Source organism: Budorcas taxicolor, chromosome 18, assembly GCF_023091745.1.
Source record: "Budorcas taxicolor isolate Tak-1 chromosome 18, Takin1.1, whole genome shotgun sequence".
Lineage (NCBI taxonomy): Eukaryota > Metazoa > Chordata > Mammalia > Artiodactyla > Bovidae > Budorcas > Budorcas taxicolor.
Genome location: NC_068927.1, coordinates 62,766,168 through 62,782,437, shown reverse-complemented (window position 1 = coordinate 62,782,437; position 16,270 = coordinate 62,766,168). Strand labels below are relative to the sequence as shown.

The 16,270-nt window shown below is 45.0% G+C and overlaps 1 protein-coding gene across 1 annotated transcript in view; it reads left to right on the top strand.

The window, feature by feature from the left end:
- Positions 1-16,270, top strand: part of LOC128064064 (uncharacterized) — a 425,534-nt gene that overhangs the window by 208,983 nt on the left and 200,281 nt on the right. The window contains 1 exon segment of the mRNA XM_052656874.1: positions 6,532-6,551. Within this exon segment, the coding sequence (XP_052512834.1) occupies positions 6,532-6,551 (20 nt within the window).

The window sequence follows — 16,270 nt, the reverse complement described above, 5'->3', positions numbered from 1 at the left end:
ATGTTAGTATATTGAAAGTCAGTTTGGCAATTTTTAAGTAAATATCTGTATTATTTATTTGTATGTAACAAGTGATTTATTTTGTTAACAAACCCTTTTAACCTGAGACAAAAGCGAAAACTTTCAGCAAAGCACCCCTTCACCAAAATCTTATAAAGACTGACTTTCCCCCACTGCCACCATAAAGCAGTCTCTCAGAGCTCTTTGAGGTGCTGTCTCCAGGGCTGCAGTCCTCATTTTGCCCTAGATAAAGCTTGATTCGCAGCTATCAAGTTGTGCATTGGTTTTAGCCAACAGTGTTCATTTTCCAAACCAGAGAGAAACTAAAAAGATACTGAGTTTCCCCATTAACTGTGATAGTTAGATACATCCCTCAGTTTTTCTTTCCAAGACTCTTGTTCAAGACAGACAGAAAAAAAAAAAAAGAACTTCATAGCATGGGAATCTCACACAAACATCTAAACCAGTGAACATCTGAGGTCATGGGGTAAGAAGTACAAAGAAAAATGCACTATTACCACCGGATATTTTGGCAATATTATGGAATCCATAATTTGAACCTATGGTGAAAAGATGTCAGCTTTAAGCAAATTTCACTTCATATTTACCTCCCATGATCTGTAACCTAATAATACATTTAGCAGCCATTGTTTCTTATAGATAGAGAGGGCAGTGTCTGCTACTTTTTTCATTTCTGAAAAATTCTGGACTGCTGAGTTCATTCTACTTATAAGGACATTTTCTTACTCCTGTTCTAAAGAACTGAATTGCATCCAGATGTAAACTCATCATGGAATTTCCCCTACTTCTCTAAGATCCCAACACTGAACCACATCCCAGTGGGAATCTCAGATACCAGTGCCTCTCCGAATTGATCTCTCACCAAGGGAATACATTCACCAGTTGAAAGTCACAAATTCACGTTGGGAATGCATCACTCTCTCTAGAAAGCTGGGATACAAACAATGGAGAAAAGGCTCTGGGACACAAGGGAGAAATAGTCTAAGGAGACTGGCTTCACTATTGAAAGAAAAGAGAGAGAAAATAAGGCTTTGATAACAGACAACCCAGGCAGAAAAATTAGAAGCAGAGAACTAAAGGTTTGGGGATTCTCAGTCCAGGCATTTCAGAAGGAAAAGCAGACACAGCCCCAGACCAGGGGCAGGACAATTACCTGAGAAGCTGCCATTTCCTCCTCTTCTTCCTCCTGCTCTGTGTCTTCTCTGGGGATATTATGTTGCAAACTCATAACTACATGTTGAGAAAATACCTTCAAATGCAACAACACAACTCTTAAACCTGCAACTGCTGCAGTGAACAAGAAGAAAAAGTTTTCTTGGTTCTCTCATCCTTTTCTGACTTTCTGTGTTCTTATAGTAGGTAATCAAGACTAACTTGATATGCTAATCACATCCTGGGTTTGGTGCTCACCTTTCCTGCACGCTGCAGACCACCCCTGCGAGTTCTTCTCCTTTCTTCTTGCGTTACAGAGAGCAGACCGCAGAACAATTCATGAGAGACAATAATGGACTCGCCAACTGGGCTACCAGACCCAGGCTCTGAGGGTTTCTGAAATAACGCAGGAGGAAGACCCGCATTTAGGAGCCCGGAGCTTCAGCCTCACACTCAGCACTCAGGAGACCTCAGAAAGGGAGGAGTTAGGGCGGGAACTTCTAGAAACAAAGAATGTCAGCCTGATTCCCTGGGGAGAGGCTCTTTCTAGGATGGGTGTGGCCTGTGCTGTGCCCTTGAAGGAGGGGAGGGGAGTTGGGGGATGACTGCTTGGTGGGAATCACCAGGGGGCCTTGGGTTTTGAAAAGGCTTTGCTCTCCGCTGTGCATACTCCGTATCTCAGTTGTGTCCAACTCTTTGCGACCCCATGGACTGTAGCCCTCCAGGCTTCTCTGTCCATGGAACTTCTCACACAAGAATACAGGTTCAGTTCAGTTCAGTCACTCAGTCGTGTCCAACTCTTTGCGACCCCATGAACCACAGCATGCCAGGCCTCCCTGTCCATCACCAAATCCCTGAGTTCACCCAAACCCATGTCCATTGAGTTGGTGATGCCATCCAGCCATCTCATCCTCCTGCCCTCAATCTTTCCCAGCATCAGGATCTTTTCAAATGAGTCAGCTCTCTGCATCAAGTGGCCAAAGTATTGGAGTTTCAGCTTCAACATCAGTCCTTCCAATGAACACCCAGGACTGATTTCCTTTAGGACAGACTGGTTGGATCTTTGTGCAGTCCAAGGGACTCTCAAGAGTCTTCTCCAACACCACAGTTCAAAAGCATCAATTCTTTGGCTCTCAGCTTTCTTTGTAGTCCAACTCTCACATCCATACATGACTACTGGGAAAACCATAGCCTTGACTAGACGGACCTTTGTTGACAGAGTAATGTCTCTGCTTGTTAATATGCTGTCTACGTTGTCATAGCTTTCCTTCCAAGGAGTATATGTCTTTTAATTTCATGGCTGCAACAGGAGTGAGTTGTCATTTCCTAAGCCAGGGGATCTTCCCAACCCTGGAATCGAACCCATCTTTCTCATGTCTCCTTCCTCGCCAGGCAGTTTCTTTACCATTGTGCCACCTAGGAAGATCAAAATTCTTCTCAAAGATATCTTGAGTCCTTCATTTCTTTCATTCCCCTCTGCAGCCTGGGGACACAGGTTTTCACAAAATAATTTGCATTGTGACCACCTGTCTACAGGTGGGGGGTCTCCAACTTCAGAGACCAGGAGTCTGAAGGGGTTTATAGCACAGCTTTCTTTGAACATAAAAGAAGGGCAGCAGAGGATGTTGGGTTAACAGTGTGTGGGAAAGAGACAAATGCCTTTGAAAATGATTCTCTAAATGCTTTCTGATGACCAAGCAAGGAAATAACGATCCTTGTTCAGTAATAAGTGACCTTACCTGTGAAATAAGATTTGAGAACATTGTTGCTCTGCTTCCTGTGCGTGTTTTTCTAGGATTTGTGAATCATCTGCTACAGTTTGTTGTCTGCTCCATTTAGAGAGCTCTATTTTCTTACACCTTTACAGTATAATGATTAAGGAAAAATTAAAGATAGAAGCACGTCCATTTTTTTCTAATGTTATATAGTCTAAAAAATACTCAATGTGCATGAACTGATACCAATTTTTCAGATGATTTCGTTTCACAGCAAAGTTGAGAATAAGGTACAGGGATTTCCCATATACCTCTTGTTCCCACATGTGGATAATCTTCCTACATATCTCTCCCCACCAGAAGACACATTTGTTTCCACTGATGAATCCATGTGTACATTAAATAGATAAAGTCCCTATAGACTTCCCTGGTGGCTCAGATAAAGCGTCTGCTAACAATGCGGGAGACCCAGGTTTGATCCCTGGGTTGGGAAGATCCTCTGGAGAAGTAAATGGCAACCCAGTCTAGTATTATTCCCTGGAAAATCCCATGGACAGAGGAACCTGGTGGGCTATAGTCCATGGGGTCGCAAAGAGTCGGACACGATTGAGCAACTTCACTTTCTTTTCTTTCCTAGTTTACCCTTATGCTTCTCTTTAGGGATGTGCACTCTATGGGTCTGGGCAAATGTATAATAACCTGTGTCCATCATGACAGTTTAACACAATTTTGTGATCCTGAAAGCTCTCTAGACTCAAGATATTCATAGCCCCTTCTCTGTAACCCAAGTCAACCACTGACCTTTTTAATCTCTTCTATATTTCCTACAATGTGGTTTCTTTTTAATCTCTTCTAATGTAATACAATTTCAGTTGTGTTCAACTCTTTGGACTTCTTCTGTGGCTCAGACGGTAAAGCGTCTGCCTACAATGCGGGCGACCTGGATTCGATCCCTGGGTTGGGAAGATCCCCTGGAGAAGGAGATGGCAACCAACTCCAGTACTCTTGCCTGGAGAATCTCATGGACAGACAAGTCTGGTAGGTTACAGTCCATAGCGTCACAAAGAGTCAGACATGACTGAGCAACTTCACTCACTCACTCTCAACTCTTTGAGACCCCATGGACTATACAGTCCATGGAATTCTCCAGGCCAGAATACTGGAGTGGGTAGGCTTTCCCTTTTCCAGAGGATCTTTCCAACCCAGGGATTGAACCCAGGTCTCCCACATTGCAGGCAGCTTCTTTATCAACTGAGCTATCAGGGAAGCTCTTAATCTCTTCTACATTTCCTACAAAGCAACAGTTAGAACTGACATGGAACAACAGACTGGTTCCAAATTGGGAAAGGAGTACATCAAGGCTATATACTCTCACCCTTCTTATTTAACTTCTATTCAAACTCAGTTCAGTTCAGTTGCTCAGTCTTGTCTGAGGCTTCCCTGTCTATCACCAACTCCTAGAGCTTACTCAAACTCATGACAATTGAGTTGGTGATGCCAACCAATCATCTCATCCTCTGTCGTCCCCTTCTCCTCCTGCCTTCAATCTTTCCCAGCATCAGGGTCTTTTCCAATGAGCCAGTTCATCACATCAAGTGGCCAAGGTATTGAAATTTCAGCTTCAGCATCAGTGAATATTTAGAACTGATTTCCTTTAGGATGGCCTGCTTGGATCTCCATGCTGTCCAAGAGACTCTCAAGAGTCTTTTCCAACACCATTGTTCAAAAGCATCAATTCTTCAGTGCTCAGCTTTCCTTATAGTCCAACTCTCACATCCATACAAGACTACTCTAAAAACCATAGCCTTGATGAGACGGACCTTTGTTGGCAAACTAATGTCTCTGCTTCTTAATATGCTATCTAGGTTGGTAATAGCTTTTCTTCCAAAGAGCAAGCGTGTTTTAATTTCATGGCTGCAGTCACCATCTACAGTGATTTTGCAGCCCAAAAAATAAAGTCCCTCACTGTTTCCATTGTTTCCCCATCTATTTGCCATAAAGTGATAGGACCAGATGCCATGATCTTAGTTTTCTGAATGTTGAGCTTTAAGCCAACTTTTTCACTCTCCTCTTTGACTTCCATCAAGAGGCTCTTTAGTCCTTCTTTGCTTTCTGCCATAAGGATGGTATCATCTGCATATCTGAGATTATTGACATTTCTCCCAGAAATCTTGACTCCAGTTTGTGCTTCATCCAGCCCAGCATTCCTCATGATGTATTCTGCATATAAGCTAAATAAGCAGGGTGACAATATACAGCCTTGACGTAATCCTTTCCCAATTTGGAACCAGTACATCATGTGAAATGCCAGGCTGGATGAAGCACAAGCTGGATTTGGAATAGCTCTACTGGAATTCCACCACCTCCACTAGCTTTCCTTGAAGTCATGCTTCCTAAGCATCTGGATGAAGCACAAGCTGGAATCAAGATTCCCGGGAGAAATATCAATAACCTTGGATATGCAGACAACACCACTCTTATGGCAGAAAGCAAAGAACCTCTTTAGCAGAAAGCTAAGGAGCCTCTCAATGAAAGTGAAAGAGGAGAGTGAAAAAGTTGGCTTAAAACTCAACATTCAGAAAACTATGATTATGGCATCCAGTCCTATCACTTCATGGCAAATAGATGGGGAAACAGTGGAAACAGTGGCTGACTTTATTTTGGGGGCTCCAAAATCACAGCAGATGGTGACTGCAGCCATGAAATTAAAAGATGCTTGCTCCTTGAAAGAAAAGCTATGACCAACCTAGGTAGCATATTAAGAAGCAGAGACAATACTTTGCCAACAAAGGTCCATCTCGTCAAGGCTATGGTTTTCCCAGTAGTTCGTATGGATGTGAGAGTTGGACTATAAAGAAAGCTGAGCACCGAAGAATTGATGCTTTTGAACTGTGGTGCTGGAGAAGACTCTTGAGAGTCCCTTGGACAGCAAGGAGATCCAACGAGTCCATCCTAAAGGAAATTAGTCCTGAATATTCATTGGAAGGACTGATGTTGAAGCTGAAACTCCAATACCTTGGCCACTTGGTGTGGCAAACTGATTCATTGGAAATAACCTTGATGCTGGGAAAGATTGAAGGCAGGAGGAGAAGGGGACAACAGAGGATGAGCTGATTGGATGGCATCATCTACTAAATGGATATGAGTTTGGGCAATCTCCAGGAGTTGGTGGTTAACAGGGAAGCCTGATGTGCTGCAGCCCGTGGGGTCTCAAAGAGTCGGAAACAGCTGAGCAACTGAACTGAACTGATGAAGCAGGATAGGGGCGCTCACTCAACATCGAATCTGCTGGTGCCTTAATCTAGGACTTATCTTTTAAAACTGTCAGAAGTAAATGTTTAGTCTTTAAGCCACCAGTCTATGATATAGCAGCCTAAAAGGAGTAAGACAACTGGGATAAGTAAGCACTAATTAAGTAAAATACAGTGTGATGATAAGTCTAATGAAAGTGCACTTGCTAGGTTCCTGGGTATGCCAATTTAAGTCTGTGCTTATGAGGACTTCCTTGGTGGTCTAGTGGTTAAGACTCCATGCTTCCACTGCAGGGGGTATGGGTTTGATCCTTGGTTAGGAAACAAAGATCCCACAAGCCATGTGGCACAGCCAAAATTATTTTTGCTATAACAGATCATAGAACTCAGAGAAATATTCATTGAAGCTAACATTTATGAAATGAGATGGTAAAGGTTGGAGAAGGAAATGGCAGCCCACTCCGGTATTCTTGCCTAGAGAATCCTGTGGACAGAGAAGCCTGGTGGGCTGCTGTCCATAGGGTCACATAGATTTGACATGACTGAAGCGACTTAGCAGCAGCAGCAGCATGGTAAAGATTATTGATGAATAGCCCGATGAATAGACACAGAGGAGAAGTTCTGAGATGGTCCTAGTCATGGGAGCTTTGGCACTTGTGGATTTGGGCTGCTTCACCCTCCCAGTGTGAACGTGCCTGCCAACCTGGAAATTCACCAAACATTCCCAGAACTGAGATTTTATGAAGGCTTACTCATGTAGGTATGATCAATAATTAATTCTGTTCCTAGCCCCCTCCACCCTCTCTGGAAGATGAAGGGCAGGTTGAAAATTCCAAGCTTCTAATCACAGAAATCAACCCTGAATATTCACTGAAACGACTACTGCTGAAACTGAAGCTCCAACACTTTGTCCACCTGATGCAAAGAGCTGACCCATTGGAAAAGACTCTGATGCTGAGAAAGATTGAAGGCAACAGGAGAAGGGGGTCGCTGAGGATAAGATGGTTAGATAGCATCACCGACTCCGTGAACATGAGTTTGAGGAAACTGCAGGAAATAGTGAAGGACAGGAAAGCCTACGTGCTGCGGTCTATGGGGTTGAAAAGAGTCAGACATGACTTAGCGACTGAACAACGACAAAATCAATGGCTTGATCTTTCCTGTGATCAGCCTCCATCCAAGAGCCCAACTCGAGTCACCTCAATAGAACAAAATACGCTCCTAGTGTAAGTGAGAATGGGGTTCGGCTGCTCACCTGCTCAGAAGTCAATAAACAATCCAGGTTGGTGGAAAGGAAATTTTGCTTTATTTTGAATGCTGGCAACCAGGGGTCATCCAAGAATGGACTCCTGTCCAAAGACTAACTCTTCACCCCTATAGCTTTTATAGATGGAGGGAGGAGGCTACATGCACAAACAACAGTCAGCTCTGACAGTCATCTTGAAATTGGTCTTCGGTGGTCTGACCAGTGTTGTCTTGATTGTTTTAGGTACAGCTAATCTTCAGTCACAAGATCAGTTTGTTTCCATTTCTTTGAGGTCCAGTCTCAGAATTGAGTCAGCTGTTGTCATGGCTACAGTCTTGTTATGTACTTGAGAAGGAACTAAAGGTCCTTGACTTTGCTTAATAACCAAATTGTTATTATTTAGTCTTGTTGGACTGTTTGCCTTTGTTTCTGCATTTTCTCACTTCTCTGATTAAACTTATTCTTTGGCTAACATTTTTCCCACAGACAAAAGGCAATCAGAGGACACAGGGGAAAAAAACAGAGGGTTTTGTTCCATTTCACTAGTATTCTTATCACTTAGGAATTTACATGGGTCTTACAAGCTCTGAGGATGAGATGGTTGGATGGCATCGCAGGCTAGATGGACATGAGTTTGAGTAAACTCCAGGAATTGGTGATGAACAAGGAGGCGCGTGGCATGCTGCAGTCCATGGGGTCAGAAAGAGTCGGACACAACTGAGCGACTGAACTGAACTACAAGCTCGGTGCCAGGAAGCGAGGGGGAAGAGACCAATATTCATATTTTCAATATTTTCATGTGTGTATGTGTGTGTGTGCTCAGTCATGTCCTACTCTTTGAGACCCCTTGGGCTATAGCCCACCAGGCTCATCTGTGCATGGGATTTTCCAGGCAAGAATACTGGACTGGCTTGCCGTTTCCTACTCCAGAGCATCTTTCCAAACCAAGGGTTGAACCCACCTCTCAGGTGTTTCCTGCTTTGGCAGGCAGATTCTTTACCACTGCACCACCTGGGAAACCCCAATCGTCTCACACTATGCCAAACCCAGTAAAGAAATATCTCTGGGAGCAGGACCCAGTCATGACAACTTTTAAAGCTCACCATGTGATTCTGAAGTGCAAAGTCAGGTCCAGTTTATTTTTGCGCTTATCAAGCTGCATATGAACTGTTAATAAGATTCAAGATATTAGTTTGAGAGTACTGGCTTGTGGCTAAGGATTTGTATTTCTTACAAGCTACAGTCCCTGGACTTCACTGCAGGTACCAAGATCCTCTTTACTCAAGAGAATTTGATGAAGAAAAATAAAGAAAATTAACTTGAGGTGACAAACAAAAATGAAAACACCTACAATATACATTGTATTTCAGAGCATTTTATTAATACTTAAATCAATCAAAAAATAACATCATAATGGTTTTTGATAACAAACTGTAAAAAGTTAAGAAAATAAGTGCCCTTAACCAAGTGAAAAGAATTTCCACCGAAATTCTTCAGACATTTTCCAAAATCATAAAGAGGCCTTTTGCCCAGTTACCTATATTTTAGTCATTTACTCATCCACACAGATGAATTTCATAGCTTTCTACTGACATTATAACACAGTTTCTTTGTATTCCACTTCTTACATAGCTAACTTACAAAGGACTACCTATGATAATTTCGCAAGCTCCATTTTAAATACAACATAAATTTACAAAACATCAAGGCAGTGTTTGTCCCTCGGTCCCCAGTCATGTCTGGAGTTCCAGAATCTGCACAGGCAAGTGCAGATTCACCGGACTCAGGGATGCCTACATCTTTCCAACTCTCCGCCACTCAGGCTCATCCCAATCTTGCGATACTTGAAGACGAGCCTCCCTCCATGGGAGCGAGGGGGAGGGTCACACGGTCACTCAGGGGAGAAAGAGACGAGGACACACCTGTCCCTCAGATTCCTCACTGATGTGACGGTCCTGACCAATGAGCGTAGACTTCTTGAGTGGAGGAAGCACCTGAGATTGGAGCTTGGCCAGCCCTCATCCCATCTTATAAAGACAGTTCTGTCTGGCTGACCAGAAACACTCATGGTGTGGACTGGAGACACTCCGGATCTTTTTTGGAATTTAGTTTTCACTGGAGGATAATTCCTTCGCAAGGCTCTGTTGATTTCTGCCACACAACAGTCAGCCATAAGTCTACCTATGCACCCTGCCTCCAGACACTCCCTCCCACCTCCCCACCCGCCCCCCCCACCCCTCCAGGGTATGACAGAGCACTGGGCTGAGCTCCCTGTGTTCTACAGCAACTTCCCACTAGCCATCTGTTTTATACATGGTAACATACATGTTTCAGTGCTACTACTCAGTTCGTCCTCCTGCCTCCTTCCCACCCCTGGGGACACTGCAGATCCTGACAGGGCTCGGCCAAACTGAGTTGGGTGGAGCCTGCAGGCATAAAAGGGCTTTCCTGGGGGCGTCCAGTGGTTGACTCCACTCTCCCAATGCAGGGGGTGAGGGTTCATTCCCAGTTAGGGAACTAAGATCCCACATGCCACAGAGTGCAGCCAGGAAAAAAGTTGGGCGCCAAGGCTGGTGTCTTCCTGGTCACGTGGGTGCTTGTTAGGATCCAAGTCCAGGTGTACTGAGGGGACATGGGAGAGCCTGGCAGCCCCAGAGCAGGTGGCTGGGAATGGGGCTGGAAGCTGTAAGATAGGCCAAGTTTGCCTTTTAGTGAGAGATTCTGGCAAGTCTGCATGGGGATCTAGGAAGCCCTCTCAAGTCATGCCTGGATGCTGCACTGAGTTCTGGGCACACTGTTGTGCAGCGCGTTGGGGGCTGGGCTTTCAGCCCACATCAGGGCATTAGCTTTGTGCCCAGAGGTCACAGACACAACCCAGGGCAAGCCGGGTGAAGTGGAATATCCCACGGGACACCATCAGACGCACTGGCTGTCGGCTCGGCCATGAGAGGGGCCTCCAGGCAGAAGGTCTGCACAGCTGGGTGGGTGAGGCATTAGCGTCCACCTCGTGTCTTGTGTCCACAAGCACTCAGTTCAAGGGCAGAGTCATCTCTTCTTGGGGATCTGGGCCAGTGGCTGACCCATGACGACAGGGCCTAGGACAGGTCTCCTCTTGGACGTTTGGACAGGCATCGGCCGGGTGGGTTGCTGTGGGAGAGGGAACCTCATTAGATACCTCGGGAGTCAGAATCACCTAACTGAATGCAATACGGCACTGATTGTTTCAACCATATAGTAATAGAAAACAGGAAGATCATAAGCAATTTGGGACAAATGTATTAGCTGGCAGACTAATACAATATAAATATATATATGTAATATACATATAATAAAATAAAATGAAACACAATAGACAGAAAACAAATATACGCTAGGAGTTTTTTTCTACAACAGGAAGAGGAACAACCCAATTAGACACAGACAACACATGCAAAATTAAATTTCACAGAAAAGACATGCAAATAAATGGTCATTACACATTTGCAGAGAAATCCACCTCAGAGGTGGTCAAGGGGGAAAATTACAATACCAATCTGAGGCTTTTGCCCATCAGTTATGGCCATGAAAACTTCCCTATACTGTCTATTGTTAAGGTCAACGGTAGAAACATTTTCCTATGCAATGTGGAGAATGTCAATAGCAACTATCTTTTTGAGGACAATTAGGAGTAACTGCAAGTTAAAAGATGCCTCATCTGGACTTGGAAGTCAGAGAAGGCATGTGATAAAACACTTTGTACGCTAAAATCATCCCTGATTATTCATTGGAAGGACTGATCCTGAGGCTGAAGCTCCAATAAGTTGGCCACCTGATGTGAAGAGCCAACTCACTGGGAAAGACCCTGATGCTGGGAAAGATTGAGGGCAGGAGGAGAAGGAGCAACAGCTGATGAGATGGTTGGATAGAATTACCAACTCAATGGACCTGAATGTGAGCAGACTTCAGGAGATGGTGAAGGTCAGGGAAGCCTGGCATGCTACAGTCCATGGGCTGGCAAAGAATCGGACACAACTGAGCCACTGAACAATAAAAATGCTGAAATGCCTTCACTAGCTTTTGCTGGCCTACTTGCACAAAAGAGAGAAAAAATTAAAGTGGGACCAGAATTTTGGATTCCCCAACCCATAGTACAAAAAAAAAAAAAGGAACCTGAAAAATATAGAAAATGAAAACAAAAAACAGGACACCTAGCGGTCAGCCCGGGTTTAACATGACCTTGCACACATGCGAGGCATGAAGTGAAGTGAAGTCGCTCAGTCATGTCCGATTCTTAGCGACCCTGTGGACTACCAGGCTTCTCCGTCCATGGGATTTTCCAAGCAAGAGTGCTCTATCACATAGAAGCACAAGGGGGATGGAAGGGAGGAACAGAGCAGGGGGGCTTGGGCAAGACTCACCCTCATGAAGGCACGCAACTCCTCAGGCTCCTGCCAGGGTCTCTGCCTCTTCCCTTGGCAACTCACGGGGTGGGTCTGGGGAACAGCATTTCTCTGCTGCACCTCTTGCCTGCAGAACAGTTCATCTTAAGTGTCTGGATGCCCCCACCTTTCTGTCTTCACCACTGACCAGGAACCAAGAGCAGCCCTGGAGCCTGGTCTTAGCCCCTGTTTGGGGTGAGGAAGGCAGCCAAGGTTCTGAGATTTTTGCAAAGGCAAGTCCTTCCACCATTTCAGAGGCAGCTTCCTCTCCCGGGAAGCGCCTTTTCTCCTCCTGAGGGCTCATCCTTGAACACTCTCAGGTGGTTCTCTCCATCCTTTCAAGAGAGCTGCTGGCCCTTCCCCCATCGTGATTCTCAGGACTAGAATGAGCTCTGAGGGTGTTCCCCCCACCACCACAAATCATTCTGAATTCCAGGATTCCTCACCTTGTTTCTGGTTCCTGCTCTCTGACAGCCTCATTAAAGAACGTTGGAGTCTGGATGTCCTGGGGTCTCCTCTGTTCCAGATTCTCCTTCCTTTTGGAGCCCAAAGGCTGTGGAGCAACGGCCCCAGCCCAGGACTTCATGGGGCACCACTTGCTGGTGGCCAGGTGTCCAAAAGCACCACAGTTTCTGCACTTCACCTGGGGGTGGGGGAGGAGTGTGGAGTTAACAGGTATCACAGGCAATCTTTTTTTCAAAGATTAATTTATTTTATAGATTTTTTCAACTTTTTTAAAGCCATACCAACGTAGTATGTGGGATCTTTGTTCCCTGACCAGGGATCGAATCCATGCCCCCTGCATTGGAAGCATGGAGTCTTAACCACTGGACCGCCAGGGAAGTCCCCACAGGCAAATTTCAAAGGTTAATACAGTTGACTCTTTGAGACATGGGTTGAACAGGGCAGATCCATTTACACTCAGATATTTTTCATCTGTACATACTGCAGGATGACCACATCCAAAGTTGGTTGAATTATCAGATGGGAAACCAACTGCAAGTATAATGGACCACAGGGCTGGCTCTAAAGTCATAGTTGGATTTTCCACTTACTAAGGTTTGCAGCTCCTAACTCTTGCATTGTTTCAGGATCAGCTGCATAAGGACAGATTTTTGAAGTTGCATATTGATTTGGGATAGAAGACATGGACCAGAGCTGCCAGGAAATTTGAGATACCATGATGCAAGGAGATCCAATGAGTCCATCCTAAAGGAAATCAGTCCTGATTTTTCATTGGAAGGACTGATGCTGAAGCTGAAACTCCAGTACTTTGGCCACTTGATGAGAAAAACTGACTCACTGGAAAAGACCCTGATGCTGGGAAAGATTGAAGGTGGGAGGAGAAGGGGACGACAGAGGATGATATGGTTGGATGGCATCACCGACTCAATGGACATGAGTTTGAGTAAACTCCGGGAGTTGGTGATGGACAGGGAAGCCTGGCGTGTTGCAGTCCATGGGGTGGCAAAGAGTCAGACACGACTGAGTGACTGAACTGAACTGAACTGAACTGATGGTGCTGCCCACAGAGCATTTTAGAGAGATCAAGGAGAAAAGAACCTAGTGTCTAAAGGTGATAAAAATGAACCAGGTTTGTGCATTGGAAAACACCCAGCTCCACATGACACTGAACACTGAATAAAGTTGCTCCTCAGAGGAGTTGATGGGTCAATTGCCCTGGTGAGGATACTACAAACCAAGCCAGCCCTGGATAAGTAAGAACATCTGAGTCATAAGACACAGATGTTTCTGAGTTCTCTGGTGGTCCAGTGGTTACGACTCAGCACGTTCACTGCCCCAAGCAGGGGTTCAGTACTTACTTGGGGAACTAAGATCCTGTAAACATTTCCACAGCAAAATCCACTCTCTGGGATGCATGCAGACACCCTGGTTCTTGAAACATCCAAGCTTCCACCTACCTTGTTATTCTCATCTGAGAAAGTAGTCCTCTGCTCCACAGGTCCCCTCAGTAGCTTCTTCACATTCTGAGCCATAGTAGGTCTCTGGGGCAGTTGGTGAATGTAGTGACTTTTTATCTGCCTCACCTCCTGGGGCTTCTGGGCATTCTTCCTTGGGAGTTGACTGTTGGATTTTCTAGTCACAAGAAAAAAAATAAAGGTAAACACAGAGACCCTGATGGAAAAGACACTGATGCTGGAAAAGACCGAGGGAAGGAGGAGAAGGGGATGACAGAGGATGAGACGGTTGATGGCATCATCGACTCAATGGACATGAGTTTGAGCACACTCCGGGAGCTGGTGATGGACAGGGAAGCCTGGCCTGCTGCAGTCCATGGGGTCGCGAAGAGTTGGACGCACACTAAGGCACACCCTCTTCGAGTTCGTCTACTCATGAACCCGTGTCCCATTCTGTGAAATGTGTCATCTTTTCCCGCCATTACTTAGTTCCGGAGTAGGACACTGCCTGAGATGAATCCTCTTATTAACAAACAGGGAAATTAGATTTGCAACCTTGAATGCCTGGTTTTGATGACTTGGCTATGATCAGGGCTACTTCTAATGTTTCTCCCTGAGAATTTCCACCTAAACTTGGGCCTGAATTTTAGATTTTTAGCCAGGCACTCCCTCCAACATTTAAGCATCTACCAATATTTATTAAAGCCAAAACAGAGGCAGCCAACAACTATGGAATTTTTCCCCACATATTTTCAGAAAACTCACAATTTTCACATAACAACTTCTCACTGAGAAAACCTGCCAGTTCTTCTGACAAAGCGTTGCAAAGATGTGACATGTAAATTAATGAACACCTGTGAAATTTCAGACATGACCCCAACACCATAGGTCAATGTTCAATAGAGGCTTTTGCGCAAAGCCACAGATGAACAAGCAGTCTGAGGGTCCTTGTACAAGCTCACATATATGTGCAAACTCACACCAGGCTGAGGCTGTGCTGTGCTGAGGGACACACAAGTCAAAAGTCTATTGGGGGTGGGGAGGGTCTTCCTGGTGGCTCAGTGGTGAAAAATTCGCCTGCCAGGCAGGAGACAATCCCTGGTCCGAGACGATCCCACATGCTGTGAAGCAGCAAAGCCTGTGTGCCACAACTATTGTGCCTAAACTAAAGCTATTGTGCCTAAACAACTACTGTGCCTAAAGCCCAAGAGCTGCAATTGTTGGAGCTGGAGTGCCCCAGAGCCTGTGCTCTGCCATAGAGAAACCCACACACCGCAACTAGAAAGAGCACCCCCCACACACAATGCTCGCCGCACCTACAGAAAAGCCCGTGCAGCATCAAAGACCCAGTATAGCCAATAACTAAATAAATAATTGTGTTAAAGTCTACTGGAGGGAGGAAATGGGATTGACACATTTACACTATTGATACTACATATAAAATAGATAACTAATGAGAACCTACTGTATAACAGGGGAGACTCTACTCAAAGCTCTGTGGTGACCTAAATGGGAGGGAAACCCAAGGGAGAGGGATATATGTATACTGTGCCTGATTCACTTTGCTGTACAGCAGAAACTGACCTATGGTAAAGCAACTATACTCCAGAAAAAAAAGCAAACTTTTTTTTTAATCTATGCAAGCAGAAATCTACAGCTACACCTGTGCCCTTGGGAATCCTTCCAGGCTCTACCCACATTACTGTCTGACGTCTGACCTACCTCTCCTCTTGGACTCCAGGTCTCTGTGGAGCTCCGTGAGGCTTGTGCTCTGGAGGCTGACATTTTTTATCGGGGACACAGCGGGCAGTTGGGTCCTCTCCTGGCAATAGAGGGAACCGTAGCAGAACCTCCACGGAAGCATCAACTACCCATTTCTCTGTCATCAAGTCGAGCTGATGGAGACAAAAGAGCACCAACATACAATCTGAGTTTTGCACCCAGGAAGAAGCCTTGGGATTACAGAAGATGAAAAACACTCCCAGTTTCCTAAGGTATTTAATGTAATGCTAGTCTGAGTGTAAACGTTCTTTCCTCCAACCCTATAATGTGTTTTCTTGTTATCTTCAAGGAGCAGGCAGCAGGGGCTGAATGTGGGGTGTTAAGGGAATACTGGGAATCTCCAAGTGAGAACTGAAGAGCCAGAGCCGTAGCATGTTGGTTCTCTTTTGTCTCCATCAGATCGAAACTCAATTTTTGATTGAGTTTGATTGATTGAATTATTGGTCATATGATTGAACTCAATCTCCAAGCACCCTTTCCTATGCGCACCCATGTTGTTCATCACTGAATTTCACCCCTGTGCACAGGAAAGCCTGCCTTAGCACTGACACCAGAGCGGAAGTCCGCCTTATTCCTCAACATCCTACTTGCCCAACCTAAAACCTCGAGTACTTACATCTCTTTGTGGGATCCCGATCTCCTGTAAGAATGCTTTACCCTGTTCCATGGAAAGTTTGTTGGGGTCCATCGCTGCTGGTTTTACCCCGGAGATTCTCTTTCTCTGTGGAGTAAAGAAAATGAAATTTTATTTTAGACATTGAATTTT